Source organism: Ambystoma mexicanum, chromosome 2q (genome assembly GCF_040938575.1).
Source record: "Ambystoma mexicanum isolate Mex_15411 chromosome 2q, UKY_AmexF1_1, whole genome shotgun sequence".
Lineage (NCBI taxonomy): Eukaryota > Metazoa > Chordata > Amphibia > Caudata > Ambystomatidae > Ambystoma > Ambystoma mexicanum.
Window position 1 is genome coordinate 1485052413 of NC_090924.1, and position 18914 is coordinate 1485071326.

The following is an 18914-nucleotide window of genomic DNA, read 5'->3' on the forward strand; positions in this document are numbered from 1 at the left end:
GTGCTTTTGTCAGATGCCCCCCTCAATCCTAAATATGTTCTTGCCCTCACAATCTATCATTAACTTGCCTTAATCCTTAAATCTTACAGTTACAAAACCTTGGCACCATGACAAGTCAAGAAATACAATAAGCAGTCTCATAGCAGTTTGCTATGCAATTCTGTGGATTTGCTAATCAAATTGACACTTGAGTAGCAAAGCTAGCTATTTAAGATACACTGATCAATGAAAACACAGTTCGCCCCTGTGGCAACAAGGAAGAAAGAGACTGACCAAGTGGTGCCATAGTGCTTGCTATAGACTTAATACATAATAAACCAACCCTATCTATCCCTACCTCCAAGGGGATTTCCCTACCTAAACCAAAGAAACTCGAGTGCTCGCCAGGAGGTCTGTGAGTCAAAACAAAAAGGCACCGTCCTGGTCACATAGGCTCCTTCTCTATCCCTGTCACTACAACATAACACCATAAAGTCCAGCTGCTGTTGGTAGTCCAGGAGAATGACTCCCTTCTCCTGGATGTAAAGCATCCAAACACCTCTCAGGTTGTTCAAAGCAAAGTTTCCACAAACATTCTGGGTTCTCTGCAACCCAACAGAAATCAAACAGTCACAGAGATTGTGGGGCTGGGAGAATGACGCCTTTTTCCTAACTTGTAACGCAATGGGCCTCATTACAACTCAGGCGGTAAGGGTTTTACGGCGGCGTAAACAGCGCCGACCCTTACCGCCTGAGTACGAGGTCCCTTAGCGCCATGGCGGACTTAACACCTGCTTTTAGCAGGTGTTAAAATCCATGGCGCTAAGGGACCATGGAGTTAATTACGCCACCGTAATTTACGGTGGCGTAATTAACGCCTTCCTCACTCCCATTATGCCCTATGGGGCAAAATGGGAATGGGGAAGGGTAAATGGGTAAATGGGGATTTACCGCCCCGCCAAGGTTGGAATGGGGCGGTAAATCCGCCAACCACCATGGCGTAAACGTAGTTTACGCCATGGTGGTAAAGTCACGGCCCAGGCGGTAACTTACCGCCTGGGTCGTAATGAGGCCCAATGTCTTATTAAGGCTTGTAGCCCCCTAATGTAGTTTTCCCAATCTCTAGGTTTTGTACAGCATGCGATACACCCCCACTTGGATGATTAAGCTGTTCTTGGAGTCTCCCTCTGCTCTCCAGCATCGCACTTCTGTGGAAATGTATCACAAAATGGTTTAGGGTTTTCACCATTTCTTTATGGCTTACAATCTTATAACTTCGCAGCACCCTCCCAGACTTGTACATGTTCCTGTTAGCTTCTCCCGGGAACTCTTCACCGGTTTCACCAGGGGTCACGGTCCACACTTCTTAGGTCCACTTCTTCCTGTAGTAGTGCTCCGCATCTCGTCTCGCTCCACCTCAAGTTATTGTAGACCCCCTCGGCATCACTGTTGGAACTCTTGGTCCCGCTGTGACAGGTTATGGCTCCTCCACGGTCTCTCGATCTCTGAGACAAGCCTCGCTGCAGTCTCCTGAAGCCCTCCACCAACTTTCCAGTCTTCGCAGCGGCGTCCTCAGTCACCTGGTTCTCCCTCTGGTTGTATCACAGCTTTCAGCTTTCTAGAACCGCATGGGACGCTGCCTGACGGATCACAAAGAACAGTCCTTCTTTGCTGTTCAGTTTAAATAGCAGGGTTGGCCCCAGTGTAGCATCCTTCCAAATAACAGCAGCTGTTCTAGATTTTGTCCTGCTCAAATGTAGCAGTTTTGAGCACTTCTTTGTCGAGGTACTTTTGTGATCAGATGGGCTTGATATTTCACAGTAACACATAGGGCCTCATTACACGGTAGGCGGTAAGGGTTTACCGGTACCAGCATTTTACCGGTACCGGTAAATCCTTACTCCCTTACTACGAGGTCCCTTTGCGGGTTGGGGAATTTAACGCCTGCTTTTTGCAGGCGTTAAAAACCAACCCGCAAAGGGACCCAGGGAGCTAATTACGGTACCGCAATTTGCGCTGCCGTAATTAGCTCCTTCCCCATTCCCATTATGCCCCATGGGGCAAAAATGGGAAAGGGGAAGGGCAATGGTGGAAGGGGGAATTACCGCCCCGCCAACCTTGGAATGGGGCAGTAATTCCCCTTTCCACCAACGCGGTGCCGGTATTCTACCGGCATGAACCATGGCGCTAATAGCGCCATGGTTCTCCGCCTACCGTGTAATGAGGCCCATAGTTTCTGAGGTGATCTTATGCTTTGGGCATTACCGTCAGCCTACATGGTGGGATTTCACAGAGGTTGTGCCTCCCAATTAATCCCTCCCCTTGAGATCCTCCCGCATGTTACCACCCCTATGAGGACTAGTGGTTAGTGACCTCACCTCCCTAGTCTCATGGGAAGGGATTTGCCGCAGTGAGAATTGGCATCAGGGCTCTTTTCACCATCTAGTCTCTGTTCACTGCGGGAATACAGTGGCTAATGAAGCGAGAGCACAGCAGTAATCATCTAATCAACTCTTAAGTACCAAAGGGATGAGTGGAAGTGCGTGAATCGAGGCAAGATATTTCTTTTTCATATAATTGCAAAGTTGACGTTATTGGGATGATAATTCTATTAAGCCAACTATATCCTGTCGGCAAACACAAGTAGGTGTATCTTTATTTTATATTTTAAAAAGACAGTCATGCCATTCCATTCCTAAAAGTTGAAGCCATTACATAATGCATAATTACAGTATTGCTACTGTAAAACACTGCATCATCTCCATGCTGTATGGTAAGGTTAAGGCGAGTGAATCTAAATCTCAGTGTCAACTACATTTCATTTTGCTGAGGAAGAAGCATCATATCGATGAGTAAACACTTTTGAAATTATACATGATCACACAGTCAAATGCTTTTGATGGCAAACAGAGTTATGTAGCTTGCTGGTTACATACAGACTTGCAACATGGGATCAACCCATAAGCCGATAACATACTCCGTGACATTCCATCTCATCACAGTGTTTCTTTAAACTAGCTAACCTGAAAGCGAGAGGGCCACAAACTACAAAATGACCTGTATTTTTCCCAGTTATCTGCCTGCTATGCACCCACTCTGCTTAGTGTATTACTTTCTTTCCTCTTACATAATTAAAACACAAAGCTAACTAGATGTGTATGCAAAGTAGTGATCAATAGTTCCATCCAGTCTGTACTTCGACAGATCGACTGCACTACCATACACTGAAGTTGCCTCCCAAGCTCGCTTTGCTCTATGATTAGGATTACACTATATAATTGCACCAGGAGGAGAGAGCTGGCCAAACTGTTTTCAGAGACATTTTACCATATCTATGTATGTGTGTCCATTCCTACAGCTAACCACTTACAATTTACAATCTTTTACCCCACTCGCATAGTCAAGTAGATTTTATGATGGACGAGTACCAGTGAGCTTCTGGGGGAATGAGAGGAAAGGAAGAATACCTCTGGATGAGGCATTCATAGGATGAGGCACACTCCATAAAGACGATTACAGTAAATGCTGCATGGAGCCTGCCTTACTGGCGAACTCACACATAGACCAACGCCGCCACCCTGGAACCATTTTACATTGTTCATGTCCCAGAGAGGGGATACATACCGGCATTAAGACTTGCTTCTAGATTTTCAGATCTCTCCAAAACAACCGGAAACAAGCATGTAGCGCTGGATGAGTCACCTACACAAAGAACCCAAATGCATATATTAATTGTGTGTACAGCGCACAAGAGGACACCTAGAGCTTCCTTCTCCCTGCCACTGTGCTGAAAATATAAAGGTTTGACATTCAAGGTGAGCCACCAGCTCCTTTGCATTCCTTTGTAGTGGGAATGGATGCAGGGAATATGTACATATAATGTTTGCCCTAGTACAATCTGGAGATACTAGCCCAGTCCTGTTTTTCCTTTGCATTGTGGAACATGTAGTCCTGGATTTAACCATTATAAATCCAGGTTACAAGTCTCAAAATGCAAAGAAAAAGCACAGGTGAAATAACGTCCACTGAATGGAATGGGCCATGTATGCATGTATGCCTGAGGGCTTGCGGGTGCTATACAAAAAAAAAATAACAAGTATGTATCACTAGTAGCAAATGAAGGGTACGGTAGAGAGATGAAGGGAGGCGCTAGCATTACAGATGACTAGGGCGTTGCATCCTTTGGCATGGGCAGGGGCCTGGCACAGATGGGGAAGGCAATGAGGGAAGCGGTAGGAAAGGAGAAGGAGCAGGGCTGCCATTGGGCATCAGTGTGGGAGGGGCAGCCTGGGGAGCAGTGCTTTAAATGCTAACTCTTCATTCTGGCAATTCTCCTTTTCACATGTTTTAATACCTCCACATCTCAGTGGTAAAGCAGGCTCCTTCATCACTAAGTCGCCGCCGTGATCCATTCCACACACGAGAAGCTGTGCTGTAGTGGTAATGCATGTGCTTTATTATTATTATTTTATTATTGTTCTTTTACAACACACGTAGTACCAGAGATTGTTCCCTTAGCCCGGGATCGGGATTCGAAGCCGTGTTGAGCTGCCTTGTATTGCTTCCAAGACAAACGCATTGCCCCTCCTCACCAATGACATGGGTCATGCTAGCATTCATAAGACACCATGTCCCAGTCCTACATTTCTCCTCCGCCCTGATATGGTTTATCACTGCACCCCACATTAGCAAGCTGCCCAGCACCCGAGAGGCCAACCTCCACTTAGGCTGAGTCAGCAGTAAATGGAGGCAGAACCCAGGCTATTTGACTTAATTTTGTGCGAAGCTAGCAACACATGTTCACAAATGAAAATCTGGGTTTAGAATGAGAGGGTTTATCTATATTTGATGCTTGCTTGCTTTCTTATGTAATTGGTCGATAACGCCCAACCATCACCCATCTGTGTTCGCAATTGAGGGGAGCCATTTAGATCCTCCTTCAAACCTGTTTAGCTTGACACCAACAGCTTCCAGGAGCTACCTTTGGCTCCCCATGCCAACTGATGTCGAACAAACACCCATATGCAAATCTAACTGTGCGCATTTGGGACAATCTCTCAGTAAACATTAGGATGCATCTATACAACACAGAAGGTTCATAAATAACAGACACAACTTTATGTTTGCATCTTATGTGGATGTTAGATGTGTGGAATGCTATATACTAGCTCCTCGCTCCCCTGTGGTAGCTCTGGGTCAGCTGCTTTTAGATCCTGCTTATCCAATCTGAATTTCGATCCTGCCCCTCCTCGCATTATTGTCCGATTTCCATATTTTACATCCCTCTTATAGTACATCATGCAGTGCTTAATCCGTGGTATGACTGAATCATGCTCCCGTTATCGCAATATCTGCATGTCATGAACCGTGATACCCTGATGCAGATATAAGCTCAGATGATGGAGCATGTCGTGAGCCGTGATACCTTGATATAGATATAAGCTCAGATGATGGAGCCACATCTTGGAGCATGTCATGAGCCATGATACCCTGATGCAGATATAAGCTCAGATGATGGAGCCACATCTTGGAGCATGTCATGAGCTGTGATACCCTGATGCAGATATAAGCTCAGATGATGGAGCCAAATCTTGGAACATGTCATGAGCCGTGATAACCTGATGCAGATATAAGATCAGATGATGGAGCCACATCTTGGAGCATGTGATGAGCCGTGATACCCTGATGCAGATATAAGCTCAGATGATGGAGCCACATCTTGGAGCATGTTATGAGCCGTGATACCCTGATGCAGATATAAGCTCAGATGATGGAGCCAAATCTTGGAGCATGTCATGAGCCGTGATAGCGTGATGTAGATATAAGCTCAGATGATGGAGCCACATCTTGGAGCATGTTATGAGCCGTGATACCCTGATGCAGATATAAGCTCAGATGATGGAGCCAAATCTTGGAGCATGTCATGAGCCGTGATAGCGTGATGTAGATATAAGCTCAGATGATGGAGCCACATCTTGGAAAATGTCATGAGCCGTGATAACGTGATGCAGATATAAGCTCAGATGATGGAGCCACATCTTGGAACATGTCATGAGCCGTGATAACTTGATGCAGATATAAGCTTAGATGATGGAGCCACATATTGGAGCATGTCATGAGCCGTGATACCTTGATGCAGATATTAGCTCAGATGATGGAGTATGTTGTGAGCCATGATACCCTGATGCAGATATAAGCTCATATGATGGAGTCACATCTTGGAGCATGTCATGAGCCGTGATAACGTGATGTAGATATAATCTCAGATGATGGAGCCACATCTTGGAGCATGTCATGAGCCGTGATACCCTGATGCAGATATAAGCTCAGATGATGGAGCCACATCTTGGAGCATGTCATGAGCCGTGATACCCTGATGCAGATATAAGCTCAGATGATGGAGCCACATATTGGAGCATGTCATGAGCCATGATACCCTGATGCACATATAAGCTCAGATGATGGAGCCACATCTTGGAGCATGTCATGAGCCGTGATACCCTGATGCAGATATAAGCTCAGATGATGGAGCCACATATTGGAGCATGTCATGAGCCATGATACCCTGATGCACATATAAGCTCAGATGATGGAGCCACATCTTGGAGCATGTCATGAGCCATGATACCCTGATGCACATATAAGCTCATATGATGGAGTCACATCTTGGAGCATGTCATGAGCCGTGATAACGTGATGTAGATATAAGCTCAGATGATGGAGCCACATCTTGGAGCATGTCATGAGCCGTGATACCCTGATGCAGATATAAGCTCAGATGATGGAGCCACATATTGGAGCATGTCATGAGCCATGATACCCTGATGCACATATAAGCTCAGATGATGGAGCCACATCTTGGAGCATGTCATGAGCCATGATACCCTGATGCACATATAAGCTCATATGATGGAGTCACATCTTGGAGCATGTCATGAGCCGTGATACCCTGATGCAGATATAAGCTCAGTTGATGGATCCACATATTGGAGCATGCCATGAGCCGTGATACCCTGATGCAGATATAAGCTCATATGATGGAGTCACATCTTGGAGCATGTCATGAGCCGTGATAACGTGATGTAGATATAAGCTCAGATGATGGATCCACATATTGGAGCATGCCATGAGCCGTGATACCCTGATGCAGATATAAGCTCATATGATGGAGTCACATTTTGGAGCATGTCATGAGCCGTGATACCCTGATGCAGATATAAGCTCAGATGATGGAGCCACATCTTGGAGCGAGTCATCGGCCGTGATAACTTGATGCAGATATAAGCTCAGTTGATGGATCCACATCTTGGAGCGAGTCATCGGCCGTGATAACTTGATGCAGATATAAGCTCAGTTGAGGGAGCCACATGTTGGAACTTCTCTCCCAGAGCACTATGTGGAAGAGTGCTTCAAAATGGCTCCTTTTCCGGGATGCACAAGGTCAAGGATGCTAGCCAATAGGGGGACCCAACATCTTAAATCATTGCAGGTGTGTCATTATTTCCCATATTGGTAGAAAGGAAGAAAGACTAGGGCTGCAGATAATCATAGGACAATGCAGTATACTGGTCACCTGAACTGTTAACCGTTTAAGAACGAGCATGGCCTTGACTCACCTTCCTTCACAAGCATGCGCTGCATGAGCACACTAGGGAAGGGGGCTTCCCTTTCAACAACCTCACATCGCTGACCCTCTCAAGGGTGTGCACCCGTCTGGGCAGGCACGAGGAGGGTAGATCTGATGTACTTCCGAACTCCATACACCTCTTTCTATAAACTCTTCCTCATGCTCTCAATTCTCTTCCAGAATGCTCACCCTTCTATGCCTAGACACAAAACACAACACCCAAGTGGCTAAGAGGATATTATCACGCATCAGCTTCGTGTTATGTGGTTTTCTCTGATTCTTTCTCAGAGATGGTATCTGAATTACAGCTTTTATTTTCCAATATAGTGGTAGTTGGTGATTTTAATCTGAAAATGGATGATACAAATGCTTCTGTGACCATGCGATTATCCACTGCTATGCTGGATTTAGAGCTCTCTCAATTGGTAGGTGAGCAGACCCAGGAGCATGGCAATATGTTAGATCTGATTATTGTGTTCTCCTATTGACTTTGCTGCAGTCCCTTTGGTGGTTCCATTTCTCATTAATATTAAAGTCCATTGTGACGCCTATGTTAGCACTAAAGTGTTGAAACAGAAAGGGGGTCTGTCCTAATATCCAGTGTTGCTGTCCAAATTGAGAGGCTGTTTGGCCTTTCAATTTAGGGATTTTCTGTCACTAACACAGATTCTTACTGTCCCAGCTGACAACTTGGCTCCCCCTTAAACTCTTCACTGTGCAACACAGCCCTTCGGAACTATGGTTTAATGGCTATCTGTTGTCATACTGGCTCAAATGTGGACAGGCGGAATAAAAATGGAGGAGACTGCCTGTTATCACAAAGCTATTAGGGAACCTAAATGCTGGTTCTATGCATCCAAGTACAGACTCAAAGTAACCAGCCGAGGAACTGTTTATCCTAGTCCGTACACTCTCTTCGCCGCCTACTGCTCAGGCTGGGGTTATTCCTTCCCAATCCCTGTGAGATTCACTCTCCTTTTTTCTCAAAAGATAACAGATATTAGAGGCACAACTGCCTTATGTGGCTTAACGTCGGCTGTTGAACCTTCTCTCACAGCACCGGATGGACCCATGAAATTGTGGTTTACCTTACTAGATTAATGCCGAATGATATAGTGATGGCGTCAATGAGGATGAAGCCTGCATCTTCTCTTGCTCCCATCCCGCTGGTAAGTCTGAAAAGCATTATGCCAAACGTCACCCCATGGGTAACGCATGGGTAACAAAGGCGACGAATCACTCTTGTAGCTCTGGGACTATTCCTAACCACTTCAAGCATGCCTTGGTGATCCCTTGTCTTAAAAAGTCTACACTTAATTCCTTTGTTCCTTCTAATTTCCTTCCCATTTCTTTATTGCCTTTCTTTATGAAACTGCCTGAATCACAGATCTCTCCCTGCTGAGTTCCTTTCTCAAGGTATCTGACTTTTTTGATCCATTCCAATCAGGATCTCGTCCTGGCCGGGGTACGAGAGCGTTTTAGTCTCTGTGCTAGATGACCTTGCTAAGTTGTCTGATAAGAGTGGGTTGGGCGCACTGGTACTTTTAGATCTGTCAGCTGCGTATGGCACGGTTGACCAGTCCATCCTGGTCGGTCGACTGGTGGAGGCAGGTATGTCCAGCCATGTATTGTCCTGGTTTGAGACCTTCCGACTGGTCTCTTTCTCTCCAAGTTACGCTCTGCTCCTATGTCTCTTTCTTGTGGTGTCCCTCAGGGCTCCACCCTATACCCTCAAGTTGTTTAACATCTATATTCAGCATCTGGTCAAACTCATCCATGCCCACAGCCTCCGGTGCTATTCGTAGGCTGATGATAAGCAGATCATTGTTCGTATCGATCTTCTTCAACATGATACTGCGTCTCAGCTGCGGAACTGCCTGGGGGTGGTGGGAGGCCCAACAACGGATTTATGGCCTCCTTCTCTTGGCTCGTTTCCACTACTTGTTCTGGTGGGGAAGGATCTCAGTGTGCTCTGATTCGATGCACAGGTGGCAGCTGTTTGCCACTTTGGACCTTTTAGATTAAATATCTTAGGTAAAGTCCTACCTTTTATTCCTGTTCAGATCCATGCCCCTGTGGTGACCTCCCTTGTTCTGAGCAGTGCAGATTACTGCAACTCACTCTTTTAAGCCCATTCGCAGTACTTGTTGCGATGGCTTCAAGTTCTACAAAATATTGCTGCGCGAGCTGTGACCCATGCTCAGTATGCTTCCTTCATTTCTCCAGTTCTTCGCCAGCTTCACTGGCTCCCTATTTGGAAATTGGTCCAGTTCAAGTTCCAGTGCACTATACACAGGGCCTTCTATGGACTGGGGGTGGGGTATCTTCAACAGAAATGTTTTACCAAATGTTCTCAGTTCCGCTCTCCGATCCCAGGATAGTGAAGTTATTTCTGTTCCCAGGATTCGACTCTCTCGTGTGGGAAGCCGCGCCTTTTCTGTGGCAGTCGCCAAGCTATGGAACTCACTGCCTCTTTAGTTGCATTTTACAAAGAACCACCTTTCATTTCGGCAAGCTTTACAAACTTTTCTTTTTTAGGCAATGGTGGCAGTTAAAATATGTTCCGCTGGTTCCTTTAGTGCCAAGATGCCTATTGGTGAACGTGCCCTTAATAATTATTTTTAACATATCACCACAAAAATGCCCATCTGGTGTTCCATTTCACAACAACCTCCTCATTTAGGTTTATTGTCAAATCCTTATTCCTCAGGTGATCTGGAAAGACAACAAGCAGCACTGCTTGCAGCTCCCAATGCACCCATTTAATTTTCCTCCCCCCACCTCAACAACGTGTCGTGACGCAGCATCCAGGAGGATTATGCAGGATTAACAATTCCCCAAAACGAACGCTAGACCATGAGGGTAAGACAATTTATTTGGGAGAGGGTGCGGGAGGGGTGGGTCTAACAGAACACATGACCAATTGAGTTTAAAAGGACGGCACAGAGGAACGTATTCACGTAACATAACAGAATTTGTAGAGTGCGCTTTTACCCCACTGGGTATCTTGGCGCTACAGACAGATAACAGATGTTCGTTGTTACACCACTCGCATTCATTCGGTTAATCTTGGAAGGAGGAAGGGCTGATAGGACCAGTAGGGATTTGAACCAGTGGCCCTGAGATCATACACACAGACTTGTAGAGGATGCAGAGGTCCAGCACCCAAACCCTGGTACTTTGGGGCATGGGCACCACTCCCAGGAAAAGGATGGTGGAGGGAGGCTAGCATGGTGAAGAGATAGGAGAGAGGGAACCGGAGGGGTCCATGAACGCAGGATGGAAGACAGGCCACCACAGAAGCAAAGAACCACATATACAGAGACGCTTAAACAAACTACAGCAGGGATTTATTTACCTTTTGTTGTCCGTGCTGCTTACTATTTACGGAGTACGATGACACAGCAATAGTGTATTTAGATCTGGAAAAAGGCAGACATTATATTATTAATTAAATATTACCAACGCTTACACAGGCCCATTTCTTGACACGGGCAAAACGGGCGGCAGCTCAGGGAGCAATTGCCCCACCGGGCTCAACTGCCCACCCTGGGGCGGATTTGAATTGGCCTGGGGGCGTGATTGCTCTGAGGCGACCCGGGCGAGTGCTGCTTCTTGCATATGCTACATGTTGGGTTAGCAAGTTTCGTGCTGCTGCTTGGGGACAAAGGGGTGGCTTGCTGAAAAGACAGATCCGCTTTTGCGAAGCCAGGGTGCTGTGTATAGTTACAGACGGCATGAGTGGAGTCTAGGGGAGTCAATATACAGAATATCGAAGTGTGTGCTGGTGGTATGTGGCACAAGGCTGCCCTATCATGAAGGGGTAATTGGCAAATCTGGAAGCGAAGCGGAGGGGCAGTTATCTTTTTGGTCTAGATTATAGCATTTTATTGTTCCCTTTAACAGTATGGGCCTCATTCCGAGTACGGCGCTAACCAATGGCGCTATTAACGCCTTGGTTGACGCCGTCCCCGGACCGGCAGCGCCTTGGTGGATGGCGGAATTACCGCCCCATTCCAAGGGTGGCGGGGCGGTAATTCCCCAATCCCCATTTACCCTTCCCCATTCCCATTTTTGCCCCATAGGGCATAATGGGAGTGGGGAAGGCGTTAATTACGCCACCGTAAATTACGGTGGCGTAATTAACATCAAGGTCCCTTAGCGCCATGGTTTTTAACACCTGCTAAAAGCAGGTGTTAAAACCTCCATGGCGCAAAGGGAACTCGGAGTATGGCGGTAAGGGATTACCGCCACCGCTCTCGTTAGCGGTGGCCGCTATCCCTTACCGCCATACTCGGAATGAGGCCCTATGTGTAGTCCCCAATGACCGTCTCAAACAGAAAAGTAAGCCACATTTTAAAGCCAAATGAGGGGCATTTTGCAGCCTACAAGGCGAATTTTAATTTTGAATGATTCGGACCTTAAGCTTTGTACTGCAATTATTGCCTTTAGTGATTTGGTGAAAGCAGTCGCCCACTTGCGAGGGGCGTCTTAGAAATATTACATTTCTCATTAATTGCACCCTCTTCATTTGCTCTGATTAGGTGGGTATTCACGTATTACTGACAAAAAGCCCCCAGAAGGCTGCAGTTCCCCGTCAGCTCTCAGGCAGCAAGAGGCTGCAGCCACACCATCCAGAAGAGCTCACGTTCGCCTGCCGTGTCCACGTTAGTACCGAATACAGCATTCTGCAAAAGCATCAGCATAACATTAACTTTAGACTTCATGCGTGCTTAAAAGTGAACATGGGCAGTCGCTGAAAGCTGCGAAGGAAACAGACAGGATTGGAGAAAATCCATTACATTAATGGACATGCACGATCATGATTTGCAATACATATATCACTCTCAACAAAGCTCTATGCATGGGACATTGTTAATCAAATTAAAAGGTTGAACTGGTCTTGCCAGGATTTGAACCTGTGACCTGCAGATCACACAAAGATTGCACACAAAGAGCACAACCTTACCAGCTATCTGTACACATTGGGTGTAGGGTACAGCCATGTCACCAATGCAGGCACAAGAGCTGGTCCTGTGAACGGGGAGAGCAGGGGAGCTGGAAACAGCTTAAAAGTGTGCGGTGCTAACAGCAGAGCTGACGCTTTACTATCACCGAATCCGTTAAATGACATCACCAGTCTATAGCGCACAAGTGACACTAAGTCGTAGAGTGGGGAGGATCCAACTTCCAGGGCCTTCTGAACCAATGGAAAGTGCCTGTGGCTTCCAAGTGTGTTATTATTGCCAATCGCCATCCCCAGGCGGTTCGGTGCGATGCAGCCGCAGCGTTAGACGTACAAATGATGTATAATTAGGCTGCTCTTTTGGGTGACAGGGAAACGAGCACAGTCTTGGAAGCCAGAGTAATCGTTAGGTTGCAAGCCCTTCACATGCACATTTTTCCTTTGCCCCACCCCAGTCCAATAATTTTCACTCACCAACCAAGAGTGGCGACCAGAAAATGTGCGGCCTGTCAAGTGGATCTCTGCCCCTGCAGGGATCAAAACAACAAGTACGAGCTACCTGGCTCCTGTTTGTAAGTCAAAAGATTTTGTAATAAGTGATTTTACACATTGGTTGTAAACTTGGAGGAGTTAAAGAGGCCCCTGCTCTGTCCTTTGCCAAAATATACCTACAAATAATGCATATAACGATCCATTGGCTGCCTGTCCTCTTCTTCCCAGTTCTTAACTCTAGGAAGGCTTTAGCCTGGCCTTTTTCTGTTAGCACCCCTCCCCCCTGGTATAAAGGAAGATCTGGCGATGCACCCCAGCACCCCGTGTAGGTCAGCAGCACTGCAGCCTCCAGTGGCAGGGACCTGCTGGCCTGCGCATGCGTACACTGCTTTCCAGCACTACGCGAGCCAGTGCTTGGGCAGAGGCAAAGGGTGCTTCATGGGAGTGTGCCAGGCTCGGGGGAGGGGGGTATTGCCTGGCCTTCCCCGTAACCCGGCCACGCCACACACAGGCCGAGGGTACTAAACACTCTCCTTACACAGGCCTGTCACTCACCCACGCCAAACTATGCCCCGTGCCTTCCCGCAAAGGCAATGAACACGCATGCGCAGTGCACAAACACTGAACACCGAAGCATGCGCAGACATGGGAGGATGAAGGGCACACGGACCGGACAACAACAGAGCGCATGCGCATTGCTGAGATACATCATCAAAGCATGCGGCGCAGAAATGGGATAAACAGCCGCACCTTTTGTGACCCGAACAGCGCATGCGCAGTGATTATACATTCTCCTCTAAAAAAGGAACAGAGCGTGCCCCGGGTACAGCCATTATACAGGGCTTTCATAGCATGACTATGAAGTTCTGCAAAGTTGAAGACAATCATTCCTTGCCCGTATTTCATAAATGTTATATATATATAAAGATGTTGGGGGGGGTCATTACAAGTTGGGCGGTAAGGGATACCAGGCACCGTTAAGGAGACCGGTGCAGGTAATTCCTTACCGCCCAATTCCGAGGTCCCTTAGCGGGAACCGTAAAGGACGTGTGGTCTGACCACACGTCCCTTACGGGTCCCGCTACGGGACCAGGGCGCTAATAACGGGCCTGCTATTCGCGAGCCCGTTATTAGCGCCCTCTCCATTCCCATTGAGCCCTATGGGGGATCAAATGGGAATGGGGCATGGTTGGTTCAATAGGGACTTACCGGTCCCTCTAAGGTCGGAATGCACTGGTAAATCCCCATTGAACCAGACTGGTGCTGGACCCGGTATTGGAGGCAGCCATCGCGCAAATAGCGCCATGGCTACCTCTAATCTCGGAATGAGGCCCGTTATCTCGATTTAATTGTGTCCATTAAGTGTTAGCATTTACAAATATTCAAAATTTTGGACCTCATTACAACCCTGGCGGTACGGGTAAAAGTCACCAGCACCGTTTACCCCGCACCGCCTCATTACGAAGTCCCCTCGCGGGACCCAGGAAGCAACGCCTGATCAAACCAGGCATGCTTACCGGGTCCCGCGAGGGGAGGAGGGAGCAAACAACGGGACAACTCGTAATGGCCCGTTGTTTGTTCCCTCTCCCATTCCCATTCAGCCCTATGGGAGCTGAAATGGGAATAGGGAAGGACTGGATCCGGGTCCTTGGAAGGAGGAATTACCGGACCTTCCGAACTCGGAATGGCCCGGTAATTTCTCATTCTGAGGTCCCGGACCCGGTCCCGGACGCGATTTCGGCGGCAGCCATGCCGCCAAAAGCGGCATGGCTACCGCTGAGGTCGTAATGAGGCCCTTTCAGTTGTTTTGGCAGTTCAGTCATGTTTAGTTGGAAAGAGACCCTTGAAGTCTTATGGACTGCTATGGGCCTGGCCCTGACATGATTATGAACTAACTTCATACGGGGTAATTACCCGACAAAGGGGGTCATTCCGAGTATGGCAGTAGGGGGTTAACGGCACCGGTAAGGATGCCGGTGCCGTTAAACCCCTACAGCCACATTCCGAGGTCCCTTAGCGGGTCCCACCAGGAACGGCTGGTCTAACCAGCCGTCCTTAGCGGGACCCGTTAAGGGACTTCAGAGCTAATAACGGTACCGCAATTTGCGGTACCGTTATTATCGCCTTCCCCATTCCCATTGAATTGGTTTTCTGAATGGGGATTTACTGGGTCCTCCAAGGTTGGAATGACCCAGTAAATCCCCATTCAGAGACAATGGACCCATGTTTGGAGGCAGCCATTGTGCTAATAGCACCATGGCTACCTCCAAACTCGCAATGACCCCCAAAGGCTTGTGAGTTCTATTAAGGTCACATATTTATATGGATAAATAGTACAGTAAATGTTATCATGACAATGGGCCTCATTACACGGTAGGCGGTAAGGGATTAACGGCACCGGTAAGGACACCGGTGCCGGTAATCCCTTACCGCCCTACTACGAGGTCCCTCAGCGGGTCCCGTCCTTAACATGTGGTCAGACCACTCGTTAAGGACGGGACCCGCTGAGGGACTTCAGAGCTAATAACGGTACCGCTAATAGTGGTACCGTTATTAGCTCCTTCCCCATTCCCATTGAGCCCTATGGGGGCTCGAAGTGGGAATGGGGAATGGTAATTGGCATGGGGATTTACCGGGTCCTCCAGGGTCTGAATGACCCGGTAAGTCCCCATACCCGGACCCAGAAGACAGTAGGGGGTAGCCATGGCGCTAATAGCGTCATGGTTACCTCCTACCGTGTAATGAGGCCCTATATATGAGACAGAAAAGCAAGAAACAATTAGGCAAGAAAGAAACATGTGCAAGATGAAAATGGCCAGGTATTTTCTTTTTTTTAATACAGTTAACAAATCAACTTTTCAATATTTTTGATTACAAAGTTAAAAAGGAAAAGTAAAAAAATACATATATATCTTATACAAAGATTTAAAAAAAAAAGAAAACATACATTTTAACCTTTAAAATCCATATGATACTATCAAATTATTCACATCATTCACATAATTCACATACTTCATCCCATCAACTTTCCTTCTAATGTTAGATATACAATTGAATCCAATCATAAAACAACACGACAGAAAAATTCATCAAATAATAATAACAAGGATCAATTTTCAAATTTGGAGAAAAAGAAAGATGGACATTTGTCACAAGGTAATCACCATATGGCTGGTTCTAAACACGTCATGCTTGGCTGGCATTTTAGATCAGTTATCTTCCAGATTCAATGCAATTAAAACGTTTGATATCGCAAGTCTCAAAGCAATTCTATCAGCATTATACAAGGCATTCCATAGTTTTACTGGTGTTAAAGATCTATAGCCATCAAAGAAATGTTTAAAATACTTGATCCTATTCTCCAATAATCTCAGACAGTTATGAAATGTATTGGCGTCTCCGGCCCAGCAGAGTTTTTCACATAATGTTATCTTGCCACAACTTCTTTTGTATGCCAAATGACCAGTCCAAGGGCCTCATCACGAGTTGGGTGGTAACGCTGGCGCTATTAGCGCCGGTGCTATTAGCCCTACCGTCAAACCCCCTGGCGCTATTAGCACCCATTGGGCTCAATGGGGAAATTTCACGCTCTTACGGATTTCCCGCCGGCGGTAATAGCGCGAAATTACGGCGGATTTCCCCCCAGCTGAGAGCTGGGGGGGAAATCAGCAAAGCCGTGATTTGGCGGACCCTTAAATGCAGCAGTAATAGCGCTACCGCCGCATTTAAGGGTTACCGCCAAACTCGTGATGAGGCTTTAAATATAATGAAGAAATCATGATGTTTAGCCACAGGGAATCTGATTATGTAAGATTGTGCCGTTTTTTGTTTAGGGAGATATAGGTTTCTAAATGTTTACACTTCAAACATTCAGCTCTGGTGTTAATCCAGTTCCAGATTTTTTCCTTTGCCACATTTGGATTCTGTATAAGTATCTCATCAGAACATCTGCTGTTATCAAAAACTCCTGAACCGTAGACCATACACTCATATTCGTGTGGTTGGTGGATTGCTTACACTTGGACAAGATATCTAAAACAGAGTTAGGTTTCGAACTCAATGGGCCTCATTACGATCCTGGCGCTCCCATAATGAAGGGGGCCGGTACGGGACCGGAGTTTCCCTTTGCAGGACCCGGATCAGACGTCTGGTAAAACCAGACGTCTTTTCTGGGTCCTGCGAGGGGAAGAAGGAGGTAACAACTGGACACTTGTAATGTGCCCGTTGTTACCTCCCTCCCCATTCCCATTGAACCCTATGGGGCCTCAAATGGGAATAGGGAATTGTTCCTGCAAGGAGGACTTACCGGGTCCTCCTATGTCGGAATGACCCCGTAAGTCCCCATTGCAGGAACCCGGTAATGGAGCCCGGTTTGGAGGCAGCCATAGAGCTAATAGCTCCATGGCTGCCTCCAAACTCGTAATGAGGCCCACAGGGCCTCATTACGGGTTTGGAGGCAGCCATGCCCTTAATAAGGGCATGGCTGCCTCCAAACTTGGGTCTGGGTTCCCTGAATGGGGAAATACCGGGCCTTTCCGACCTTGGAGGGCCCGGTATTTCCCCTTTCAGGGAACCCGGACCTTCCCCATTCCCCTTCGAGCCCCCATAGGGCTCAATGGGAATGGGGAGGGAGCTAACAACGGGCCGGTTAATAACAGGCCTGTTGTTAGCTCCCTGGTCTCCTCGCGGGACCCCTATGCACGTCTGGTAAAACCAGACATCAAGAACGGGTCCCACTAGGGAACCTCGTAATAGGGCAGAATGGCATTAATGGCGCCAGCACCATTACCAGCGCCGTTAAACCCATTCCACCCGCCTCGTAATGAGGCCCAATGCATTTTCTATACAAGCTACACAACTTCAACATGTACATAGCATAAAGCGATATCAGTCCCAATTCGAATTGCAGAATACACATGGATACACTTTTGGGCAGTTTTAGAAGTTTTTTCAAAAAGGAGCCTTCGACTATTATCAAATATTCATGCCCTTGCAGCTTTGCGCTCATGCGTCATAGATGGTGGCAAGCACAGCTTTTTGATGATAAAATGTCAACACTGGAAGAAGAGAAAATCTGCCATATTTTTTGTTTAATATAATTGCCTAAGCAGAGGCAGTTTTCATCTTTGTGTTCAGAGTAATATGGAGCCTCACTTATAAAATGGTTGACATTAAGCCCCACATACTTATATTGGCACACCAGCTCTAATGCTTTTTGTTTGAGTGTCCATTTATAGTGGGACTTTTTTATTGTATGTGCCTTTGCAAAAATCATGACCTTGGATCTTCCCAAATTGATTATTTACTTGTTGTTTTGTGTATAGGTGTCAAGTTGAGTCAGTAACGGCTGCAAACCCCTGGCTGTCTTCGCTAGAAGAGCTAAAGCAGCCGCGTACAAGAGTCAGGGTATTGCATACTTACCCAGGCGAGGTGAGTCCGACATGACACTACCAAAATACTAAATAATGTCCGAGAGGAAAATGCCAATAAGCATCCCTGTTTAAGTCCCCTGAATGTACTTATTGATCTTGATAACCTCCCATCCAAGGAAAGCCTTATTGGACCAAGGTTTCTGAATGGAACTCACGTATCCAATGTTGTAGATTAGGACATTTGGCCTCAAACAGCTTCTGAAACAAAAGTTGTCTGGACACAAAATCAAATGCAGTTTGAAAATCGATAAATGCTGTATAGAAAGTTTGAGTCTTCTGCCAATTGCGATGCTTAACTGCATGCAGAATGTGTAGATTTATGGACGTCCCGAGGCCTGGCATAAAGCCAGATTGAAAGGGATCATACATATCAAATTTTACAGCCCAGCTGATCAATTCTTTTAGAACAAGGCATGCA

At 46.8% G+C, this 18914-nt stretch overlaps 1 protein-coding gene across 1 annotated transcript in view; it reads right to left on the reverse strand.

Moving 5' to 3' along the window:
• Window positions 1-18914, reverse strand: part of LOC138568911 (uncharacterized) — a 273113-nt gene that overhangs the window by 6470 nt on the left and 247729 nt on the right. Inside the window, exon 7 of the mRNA XM_069646691.1 lies at window positions 12255-12294. Within this exon, the coding sequence (XP_069502792.1) occupies window positions 12255-12294 (40 nt within the window). The remainder of the gene's footprint in view (window positions 1-12254; window positions 12295-18914) is intronic.